This window comes from Sciurus carolinensis, chromosome 2 (assembly GCF_902686445.1).
Source record: "Sciurus carolinensis chromosome 2, mSciCar1.2, whole genome shotgun sequence".
In the NCBI taxonomy this organism is placed as follows: Eukaryota; Metazoa; Chordata; class Mammalia; order Rodentia; family Sciuridae; genus Sciurus; species Sciurus carolinensis.
In genome coordinates, this window is record NC_062214.1 from 185,723,010 (window position 1) to 185,735,304 (window position 12,295).

At 33.5% G+C, this 12,295-nt stretch overlaps 1 protein-coding gene and 1 pseudogene across 1 annotated transcript in view; one reads left to right on the forward strand and one right to left on the reverse strand.

Moving 5' to 3' along the window:
• Positions 1–12,295, reverse strand: part of Eml5 (EMAP like 5) — a 149,185-nt gene that overhangs the window by 33,555 nt on the left and 103,335 nt on the right. Inside the window, 6 exon segments of the mRNA XM_047538900.1 lie at positions 2,200–2,326; positions 3,410–3,611; positions 5,684–5,860; positions 6,769–6,857; positions 7,725–7,856; positions 8,878–9,030. Coding sequence (XP_047394856.1) covers positions 2,200–2,326; positions 3,410–3,611; positions 5,684–5,860; positions 6,769–6,857; positions 7,725–7,856; positions 8,878–9,030 — 880 coding nt within the window.
• On the forward strand, positions 9,509–10,275 carry LOC124974245 (protein C1orf43-like; annotated as a pseudogene).

Here is a 12,295-nt window from a genome sequence, read left to right on the forward strand (position 1 = left end):
TCACATTTGATGACAATAGATTTTATTTAACATACTGAAATATTACATAGACTATATTATCTCCTTAGTAATATATTCAAAATTGGCCAAAAGATATCTCTCGTCTTTTTATCACCTTTGATTCTATCATTTTGTTAAAACAACAACTCTTATGGTTAATGACCCCTGCCTCAGGATTTTCATGAGAATTTAGAACTGACTTTGTAAAAAAAATTGAGAACAAAATGTAAAACAATTTCAAAAAATAATGTGGAAAAAATTCGGCTACAAAAATCTTTGCTAACTACAATTAAAACAGTGTTCAGCAGTAGGAAGATATTTCTACCAATCATGTGGGTCACTTCAGCAATGAGGAAGAAAATTTAAATTTAAGTATTTTACCATGAATGATGGCATACAGATTCAAATTAGGTCACATACCAAACTTCTCCAATACATTTTTTCTTTAAAAAAATCAACAGAATATATGGAAGAGATTTATAAGAATGTCTACAGTTATTCCTCCCTATAGAACACTTTTCACTTCTCGATACTTGGGATGTTTGGTTTCCCTTAAATAATATTAAGCATTATTCTGTAATATTCTATTTAAGAACATTCACACTTACATATTTATATGTATTCCTCTAATTAATAAATATGTAGGTAGTGCTAATTACTTTGTGAATATTTAATTTCGGAAACAGTGTTTTAGTATTTAACTATCTCCTCAAGTTATTCTGTATTTCATTCTAAGGTAAGGATGCCACTGGTGAAGACCTACTATCTTAATCATTTATATATATTTATATATATATATATATATAAAATTTCATATCAACCTTGAAATAATCCATAAATGAGGAATTACAATGCTCATTTTGCCACTGAGGAAACTGAGGTTCAGAAAGAATAACTTTTCAAGGTCATGCAACTGGTAAATGATAAAAATGAGTATTTTAGCTCAATTGTCTGGCTTCAAAATCCATGTCCTTTGCACTGTGTGATACTACTTCTACCCAGTTGCTTCGGTCTAGAATTTTATACAAGTATATAGATTTTGGCATGATGACATTCTTACACATTCTTTTATACTTTGCCTCTTCACGCATAACAAAATGATTACTCTCTACCTCTTCCTTAAATGACCTCCCCTTACAGTCATCGAAGCAATCCTACAGCAAACTAAGTACCTGAAATAGGAGCTGAGGTGTCATGGCCTCAATATTCCACCTGGACTTCCTGGGAATGCTGAGATTGGTCAGCTCATCAAAATCTCTAGTTGTCCTCTCCCCATCACACCTCTCTAACTTTATCCCCTTCCCTGAATATTAAACCCATATTTCACTTTTCGTTTTTCCCTCAAATACTCTGGCTAGTTTCTTATAACAACATTTTCCTGGTCGCAGCTTTCTACAGAAGTCACTGCTGTTCCCACCTCACTCCTTCATTTCTCACTCTGTTTCTGGATAATCTTTCCTTTATCATTTCTTAAAATTTTTCCACTTTTGAAGTTCATGCCATATGCTCTGTGTGTGTGTGTTTGTGTGTTTGTGTGTGTGTGTGTGTGTGTGTGTGTGTGTGTGGTTCTGGGGATGAAACCCAGGGCCTCACATGTCCTAGACAAGTGGGCTACATCTCCAGCCCTCATATGCTTTTTTATTGTTTTCCATCTTTCATTTAAAAGACATTAGGTCCACAGTTTCTCTCTTGATCCGTCATCTAGCTCAGAGACATTATTTAAAAGTTCTTCCAATAAAACTGCTGTGCATATATGCTTATTTTTGATTTACTGATTCTAGACCAAGATCAGTAATTCCCTTTAAAAACAAGCTATACTTCAACCTGCCGTTTTTGGAAAAATTTTTGAAAAGATATCAATCCTTAATTAAAGGCATATGCATAGGCAGGCCTTTTAAAAACTGAATCATATTTCTACACACATGCTTCCTACAAGGTTCTGGGCACTGGATTCAATTTTTAATATTGCCCCCAATGCCATCAACTATAATACTCGGCAAGTAAGTTTACTTTAATCATATCTTTTACATGTATGGCAACATTCCCTAAGCTACTTGAAAAGACACTGTTACCACCCAAAAGTATTTAAGGGCAAACATATTTTCTAAGAGTTGCTGGGAACTATAAAAAGCAAGAATATCACTTATTTAATTTTTAATATAAATATCTTTTTCTTCATCTAATTTTAAACTCTGTTACCTTTCATCAGCTGAAGGTTCTTTCTGTTGCAAATGAGGCTTGATTCCAAACATTGGGCGAATATTTGTTGATAAGGCTCTGACGGTATAACTGATTTCATTCTCCCTTGTAACATCACTATCATAGCCTACCGTTGAAATATAAAAGTTATTCTTTAAGTGATAAATAAGATCAATTGTGATCATTATAATTTAGATATAATGATGTCCAATGTCAAGTAAATTGTGCCATAATCAAATTATGCATCCTGCAAAAATTAAGAATATTTTATATGAAAAAAATATAAATATATTTATGTGTGTATGTGTGTGTGTGTGTGTGTGTGTGTGTGTGGTGTGTATTTGTGGTGTTAGGGATCAAACCCAAGGTCTCATGCAAGTTAGGCATAGCATTCTACCACTTAATCATATCCCCAGTCATGTAATGATGTTTCTAAGTATCACTAAGAGATAATAGTAAGTTACAGGTCATGTGCAATGGTGCACACTTGTAATCCCAACCATTTGGGAGGTTGAGGCAGGAGGATCTCAAGTTTGAAGTCAGCCTCAGCAACTTAGTGGGACCCTGTCTCTAAATAAAATATAAAAAGGGCTGGAGATGTGACTCAGTGGTTAAGTGCCACTGAGTTCAATCTCCGGTACCCAAGACAAAAACAAACGCAAAAAATAATAAATAAAAAAGGCTGGGAATGTAGGTAAATATTAAAGTGCCCTTGGGTTCAATTCCCAATACCAAAAAAGAAAAAAACACTGCAAAAATAAGTTCAACATAATGCCCCTTTTGTTAAAAAATATTTTGTACCCAAATACACATACACCTTAGGATAAACCTTGCATGTTAATTGAAGTTAACTTTGAATGGTTGAGTTATACAGTCTGTGTTTATTCTTTATTGCAAAATGTATTTTATATAATGAGTTAGTACTAGTACATTAAGAAAAATTATTTTAAAATATAAAGTTCAAAAATATAAAATTCATTTAAATAGTAGTTTTTTAAAATGATTGTCTTACATTTGTAGATGAAGAATACGTTATTAATCTTGCCAGTCTGCTATTATTGAGTTATAAAACCCATTTTTGCATAAAACTGACCAAAAACACTAACACCACAATTATTAAAGCAATATTATTACTTACTTTAAATTTTACAGTTTAAGTCAGTTGTGCTAAATTTTATATATGTTTTTGTTAAAATGTAAAAGGACCTACCTCCACCTTCTTCAGAATCTACATCAGATTCCTCACTATCACAAGGTCTTCTTTCTCGATAACTCTCCATCTCATTTGTCCATACCATTAAAGACATATCTGCACCTCCTAGGGTCACCAACATGCTGTCATCATAAGTCCAGCGAACATTTGTGACATGCGTACTGTGGGCCACATACCTCTTAAACTTTCCAAATTTTCCCTAGAGATAACAAAAATACAAACTTTTTCTGAGAAGTTTCATTACTTGAAAAATTGTAGTTATACTTCGGAACTAATTATACTTTTAGTCATATTTAATTTTTCTTAATGTATGTTTTGAAATTAGTCCAAGTGCAACATGAAAAAAAAACAAGAAAATATTGAAATTCCCTAAAATAAAAAATAACGAATGGACAGAGTGAAATTAGTAGTTTCACACATTGCTAGTACAATTAACTTTTTTGGAAACCAATGTGGTTTCTTCATTAATTCTGCATTAAAAAACACATACATATATATATATACATATATACATACATATATATATATTTTGGCTGAGGATCAAACCCAGGAATTCAAAACATGAGAGCCAAGTACTCTACCACTGAACTACATACCTAACCCCTGTTCTTACTTTTGACTCACTAATCTCCCTTCTGGATAGCTACGCTAAGAACATGCTATGTATGCAAAAAGTATTTATCACAATATTTACTTATAGCAGTGAAAAATTCAAACCTCAACTGTTCAATGGAGTAACAGTTAATATAGTTAATACAGTGTATTATCTATGGAGTAATATATGCATTAAAATAATTGTTATGTAGATTTATTATCATTAAGGTGAAGGAAGGAAGCAATCTGTAGACCAGCATCCTAGAACCTATCCTAATGGATATATACCATTTGGAATGCTGGAAATGAAGTTTCTGAATGATAATTGTTTTAGTAGAACACATTCTTATCTACTAAGGTTCTAACTCATATACATATCTAAAATAAGCTCTGTGGAGTGGTTTTTTTTTTTTAATATCTGAGTTTCCTATGAGGTTTTTTTAAAAAAGATATTTTTAGTTGTAGACACAGTATCTCTTTTATTTTTGTGTGGTGCCAAGAATTGAACCCAGTGCCTCACATATGCTAGACAAGCACTCTACCACTGAGCCACAATCTCAGCCCTCCTATGAGTTTTAAACCTGGGTCTTCATTTCAGTGCTAATCTACAAAAAATAATACGGCATTATGAATTGAGTATCATAATGAATTGAATATCATAATGTGATTTTGGTGCCTTATTTCAAATTCATGTTTATGTTCTTGTTGGTGCTAGATTATAATATATAACTTAACTTATGGGAATTAAGAAATAAGAAATAAAAGACATCTGAGTATACCTGTAATCCCAGCTCCTCAAGAGCCTGAGGTAGGAGAATCTCAAGTTTAAACCCAGCCTGGGTAATTTAGCAAGACCCATTTCAAAAAAATAAATAAATAAATAAAATAAAATAAAAGGGTTGGAGATGTAGCTCAGTGGGTAGAGTGCCCTGGACTCAATGACCAGTAGAAAGAAGGAGGGAAAAAGGGAGAAAGGGAAGAGAGAAAAAGAAAGGATAGGAAGGAAGGAAAGAAGAAAGAAAGAGAGGGAGGGAGGAAGGGAAGGCAGGCAAGCAGGTGGACACTGGCTTTGATATATGAATTTTACTTTAGCGTCAAACATTTTGCAGTAGTTTGAATATGGATATGTGAAATAAGAATTGAGCAGTCACATAACACAACATAGGCACAGAGAACTCCAAAGAATCTGTATAGTTTAGTTAAAAAAAAAATCATTAATCACATTAAATCAGTGTTGTTTATTTTAATTTCATAGGTGTTTTAAGTATTTAGTATTTTCTCTTTAAAAACGATACCTATAAAGAGTTTGTATTAACTTTTAATTTTATGTGTATATACACACACATACGTATACATATAAAACAAAAAAAGTAAAATAGTTTAAGTTAATATTGGGGATAAAAGGAATGGATTTTTAAAAAGGATATTTACATTATTCAATACTAAAAAAACTATAAAATATAAATTTAGGCATGGGATCATAGATTACAATGCTTATTCTAGATAAAAAGAAATATGGTGCCAAGAATAGGAAACATAATTCTGAACCTTTCATGGTACAACATGACGTTTTACATACGTAGTATTCATGTTACAACAATGAAATGCTATGAAAGAATATTACCTTAATCATTTTCATAATTCTGATCATTAGGAAGGTAAAAGAAAAATACATACTTTAGCAGGATATTTAAATAACTTCACAAATCCCAAATCATCGCCTGTAGCAAGGACCATTTTGTCACTGGTAAGGCAAGAGGCAGTTACATCTGTGACTTCTCCAATTACTGGCCAAATTCCTTCACAGCATAAACCAAGCACACTTGTCCATGATGCCCAACTAATTTTTTCCACCTAAAAAGAGAAAATTACTGTGTAATATCTAAAAGGACAACCAAAATCTGAACATTCATCTTTGTTATTATATGTCACAAGTGAAATTAAATTTTAATAGAAAAACAATTAAATCATTAGTTGTCTTGGTTTGCAGCTTCTCAGAGTTTACTAGTTCTTGCAGATACTATTTAATAGAATATTATTCAGGAAGTCCTTGTTATATAATTAGTATGTGTTCTAGATTGGGTTTTTTGTTGTGCTGGGGATTGAACCCCCAAAAAAAGGAATAATCAAGAAACACTCATAACAGTTCATGTCTAAATTTTTGTTTTAATGTATCATAGTATGTTTTTCAACTGGAAATTCAGAGCTTTTACTTAACAGTCCCTCCTTTTTTTTTCCCCTTAAACTGGTACAATCCTTTTTATTAATTTTTTTCCTTTTTAAAGCCACTTTCTCTTTTCCTAGGCCATGCCCAAAAAAAAAAAAAAAAACACCCCAAAAAACAAAAAAATCCCAATATTTTCAAGCAAAAACCTGAACACATTTAAAAAAAAAAACTTTTTTAAAGAGAAATCTGCTAACAAGTATCATAGGCGTATGGGTTCCAAAGATGTGGCAGAAACTCAGTACTTCAAATCAGATGGTATGTCCCCTATTTATTAGTGGGTGTTTCTTGTCCTTTGAGAAAAGTGATTCTAGCATAGCCATAATACCAGTGTTTTATTTCTCTACTTAATACAGTATCTGTTCCTTTAGCCATCTATGCATTGTAGACCAATAAAATAAACTCACCCTAAGAATATTCATCATTCAAATAATGTGAGATTAAGCTTCACATGTAACTAAATGACGGAAAGTAGGCATAAGTTTTCCAACCACTCTTACTGATATGAACACCACTACAAGCACCAGTGTCCTCCTACCTCCACATTGGGGATGGTTTGCTTTTTCCCTCTGGGAGCTTCAAAGAATAACTGTTCTTTAGCACCAGTGTTGACTTGCAAAAGCTTTCCTTAAAAAAATAAAATGTATATAGACATATACAAATATATAAATATTTATATCAGTAGTATGATGTTTCAATTTTATGGGAAAAATTAAGCTTAAATAGAAAAAAATTTTCCTCTCCAAGTCAATATATTTTAAAGACATTGTATTTTCTTAATCTGCATATAATTAATTAAATTCATAAATGGCTTAATTTTTATTTATGTATATACAGAGAAATTATTTGTTTTTATGCATATTGAAAAAACCTTAGAAATGAATGCTGAAATTCTTTTAAGTGCATGCAAGTATTTTGTTTAGCAGTACCTAAAAAACCTTAATTTGAAATAGTAAAGTTTTAAAGTTGAAATTGTTAAATATAATCCCTAAATGTAGCATTTAAAATATTTAACATTTATTTTAACTTATTAAACACTTTCATATGCTATGCATTCTGTTAAAATACAAAGATACTCTTTAAATTATGCTATATAATTATGGTTATTTTTAGGAAATGCATATTAACTGATGGAAAAGAGATATTAAAATACTCATTAACTTTTCCATTTCCAAATTGAAGTCTGTCAAATTTATCAGACAATAACTAGTACATTATCTGACTAAAAAACTTTTTGTACAATATATTTATATTACTTCAAACTAAACAACTTATTACTGAACTATCATTTGAATGACATAGGGTAAAGCACTAAAAAAATTTATAGTATTCACTTTCAGTTGTAAAATAAAGTAGTGGAAAATAATTTAGAGAATACGGTTTGTTTTTCACAAGATTTTTGAACCTATCTGTTAAATCATGTTTGTTTCTTTAAAATAGCTATACTAAACCAAATGAAACATTTATCAAATATTAAGCTGTTTAAAGTCTTACCTCTAATATCCCAGTCAATATGGGTTATACAACTGGTAGCTCCTTTGCATATTCCCACTCGTTTACTACTCATTACATTATAAATATCTATAAAGCTGTCATGGGATGCCACAGCTAGATATTTCCCAGATCCTACAAGAGAAACATATTTGGCATTTTCTACCTGTAGAAATGTTTTTTACACTCTGAAACTAGAGTTAATTTTCTTAATATATTTTTGGAGAAATTTTAGGTGCTTCATAAGCTATATTAGAACTGAACAGATGTGTTAAATGACAAATGATAATATTTTTCAAGTATATTAATAACTAACAAGGGGCTGAGGCTGTAGCTCAGTGGTAGAGGGCTTGCCTAGCATGTATGAGGCACTGAGTTCGATTTCCAGCACTGCATATAAATAAATTAATTAAATAAAGGTCTATCAACAACTTAAATTTTTTTAAAAGCACATAAAACTAATAAATAAAGGTATGTGTCCATCTGCAACTTTAAAAATTTTTTAAAAATAACAAAATGAAGTAGAGTTTAGTGAAACAATTTAGTTCAGTGGAGAGCAAACTGTCAATATTATATATGATGTAATTTTGGTATGTTTTGATGACCAAAACTCCCTTTAAATTTAGAAAAAAAAAAAATAGATCTAGACCAACCTAAGTAAATTTTGCTTAACATCAGGAATTCCTATGTTATAGTAGGTTTTGTAGTAAATAATGAATGTAAGAAAACTGATGTATGAGAAAAAGTAATGCTTTTTCTTTCTTGTGGTGCTTGGTATTGGACCCAGGGCCTCTCACATGTTAGGCAAGTATACTATAACCGAGCTACACCCCCAGCAGAAAGTAATACAATTTTAAAAGCACTAAGAATATCAAGAATATCTTGAAAACAGTCAAGCTCCTTTTATGTTACAAATGAGAAAACAAGTTCAGAGTAGTGTCCTGGCCCAGGTCATATGAAAACTTTGGTGACATAAAAAGCACTAAGTAAGATATTTGCACTAATCAAACAGAGGATTTGTGCCTCTCACCATACTGCCCCTTCTAGTCAAAAAAAAAGGTAAAATTCCAAGGTAAAATAAGCTAATAAAAATCACACATTGATACATTTACTCATATTCAGATCAAAGTTAATAATCAAATAAATGCAATCTTACCAGGTGAAAATCTAATATCTGAAATAATATCTTTTCTGTGGTGAAAAGACACAAGATCCTCTAGGGTATCTGCATTTGCCATTAAGAAACTTCCATCATTGAGACCTACAGCTAAAGCTTTTCCATCAGGAGAAAAACAGCAACACCTTCCACCTGGAAGAAGAAGAGAATGTATCAGGCAATTTTCTTTTGTCTTTTTTCAAAAATATGTGCTTGAAGGACCTTTCATTTCAAAGAGAATGCCTATGTTTATTATGGTCTCAAATCAACATAAAAAAAGGAGTCAAGAGATACAGATGAAGTTTTCTATGAAAATTCCAGTAAGAATTCTAAGAAAAAAATTAAATTTATTTCTAAATGTAACAAAACTGAGTACTGATATTTATCTTGAAAAAAATTAAGTTGAAGAAAAAGTTGAGATTGCCTGAGTCAAATGCTGGGTCAGGGGTACAGGAAGGTGTTGTCCTCCTTTCCTAGCCCCCCATGTACCATGTTTTCAGACCAGGTCTGGCTTGGTCTTTTCCCATAAGCAAATGGCCAGGGAGCTCTAGGGAATCCACACATGGTTGCTTCCACGGAGCCTGGCCTAACGAGGCAGAGCAGTGGGAAAACACGCGCATTTCTGCGTGGCATGGCACCCAGCAGTAACTGGCTGTCCTAGATGAATGTTGCGCCAGTCATGGCCTACAGGAGCGTGAAATTTGTACTGCTGTTTATTTTTGTGAAGAAACAATCATGCACTTGCAGTGAAATCTAGAAGGGGACCCCATGTCCCTGTGGGACACAATACTCCTGAGGACTTAAAAGAGGAGACTGACATTTGACTCTTCAGGGTTCAGAATATCAGGTATGAACTCCAGCTCCTTGCAGTTGATGATGATGCACGCCTGCTACAACTGGAAACCCAGGTAAATCAAAGTTGCTACATCCTCTACTATTTGTACAGGATGAAAGCTCTGGATGCTATCCTTGCCTCTGAGATTCCATTACACGAAGAAGGCCCACACTGCCGTTCCTTAAAGGGCAAGAATTTCTGCTCCTCCTTTCAAGGGTATATGGAAGACCCTCACTGATACCCTGCTGAATGACTGGCAATAGTTTGCTGTGAGACAGGTGCTTGGCCACAGTGAGTACCTGTGCTATCAAGAGGCCCTAAATGAGCAGGCCACCATGGGACAGCACCAATCATCAGCCAAAGACCTCAGTCCCCTGAAATCTCCCCAACTACTACCCAGGCCACATAACTCCCTCTCCTCCAGTCAGAAGAGCAAACGTGCCAAGCATTTCCTAGAATTTAAGAGCTTTAAAGACAACTATGACATATTGGAGAGCACTTTGATGGAGCTGAAGGACTGTCACTGCAGACTGAGCCAGACAGATGTGATATGCAGCCCTTAGGAAATCTGGCTCAGCAGGCCCAAACTGTGTTAGCCAAAGCTCCTGTGTGTCCAGGGTTCTTAGAGCTTGTGTATGAAAGGTCATTCCCTAACTATTTCCTGCAGGCATTTTCAGAACATAAGCTAAGATTTTATTTCTCCCCAATAGGATTTTTTTCTGGATTTGAATTCAGGCGTTCTTGTTTCTAGCAAAGCTTCCTTTAAAATCTTCACTTGTTTAGCCATAGTTCTCCTACCCTGTTTTAGACTATTTAATCCCAAAGGTGAGAAGTAAGGTGTCTTCCAGGTCTGCTCCACTGTATCAATTGATTGGTAACTTCTGGGCTCAGGTTGCCTCAGAGTTGTTTGGTGGAAAAGGCAGACAGAGGACTTGGGGTTGGGAGTGGTGAGGAAGTGCGTGTTATACAGAACAACTGAAGCTGATACTCCACTTAAACCAAGATGTGTAGAAACTTTAAAACAACTTTCCTCATATGCAAGGCTCTGCCATTCCGCCTCCCTTCAATCTACTCTTTGAATAAACTAAACAAAAGGGAATGTTCTGACACATGCCATAATCTATTCCAACATATAAGATGATATGCAGGAATGGCTTCCCCTAATGAGGCAGTATACTGGTCTAACTTTAGTTATTTAATAAAATAAACTATTAAAAACAAAAACAAAGAAATTCAGTTGATGAAAAAGAATAAGAGATTTTAACTATTAACTAACAAATGTCAATGACATAAATGGAAGCTTTTGGGTGGGGAGGGAAAAGACTGATAGCAGAATTTTGTAGATTCTACCTAATAAATCAGAAATTTAGGAAATGAGGACATCTTTTAAAAATGCTTTAAAATGTTTTTAAAAATCTCACAATAGACAATTATTAGTTGAAGATAGGAAAATCTATGTTTCAAAACTATACAAGTAATATTAATACTATTAATTTTATTAATTTTTAAAAAAAATGTTAATACTACATTGATAAACACAAAACAACAGGCTTACTTTGACAGCAAGCATATAAAAGAGATGCAGCAAGTATAAAAAAACCTTAAGGTTTTTGGAAACTTGCATGAAATTTGATGGAAGAAGGATGGGGTACGAGCTGTTACAGAATGAAAAATTACAGAATGAGAACAAGAAGTCATCTAATTAACAAGCATCTATGAAGAAATTTAGGATTTCTGAGATTTGACAGTCAAGAGATAACCTGGATGGAGCAAGATGACAGCAGTGGAAATGATGAGAAGTGGTAGGATTTGGACATATTTGAAAATAGAAGGGTTGGTAGAGTGCTTGCCTTGCAAGCACAAGGCCCTGGGTTCAATCCCCAGCACTGCAAAAAAAAAAAAAAAAAAAAAAGAAAGAAAGAAAGAAAATAGACATGGAAGAACTTTAAGCAACTGAGTGTAAAGTAAATTGTGGTTTCTGCCTCAATGGTGATGCCATTTACTGAATTGAGAAAAACCAGACGAGGTACAAGTATTCATTTCTGTACCACCTTAGGTAAGGATGCCTAAGAGGTTCAACTGAAGACATATTAATTCTTCTCTGGAGATCAGGGGGAAAAGGCAAGATGCATAAAAATGTGAGGCAACAGGTTAAGAACTTTTTCTTAATTTATTTCTCTTAGCTCCAAATTCACTCTTTCCCCCCACTATTTGTCACTAAAGTTGAATCCTATAAACATTTTTCTTTGCCAACTGACTTTATTTTTGGCTAGTAAAGGTCCTAGAGGGACAGTGCAAGGCCAAAGCAGAAGGAAGGAACTTTGCTTCCTTCTAGTGTGTTGGTATTAGCAGATAATGGGGGATAAGGGTGGGAATGATGGAGGTTTCTCTGCCATTAGAGGATTTCCAGTAGTAACACATGTCCTCTGGCAAATTTCTTCACCACTGGTAAAGGGTCTTGTGGCATCCATGACCTCTTCACAGAGAAGTTCAATCTGGGGTAGAGGAGTCTGATCTTTCAATTTCATTAACCTTATAGATAGTAGCTGCTTTCTGTAGTTGCTCCTTTACATCTCTTAAAAT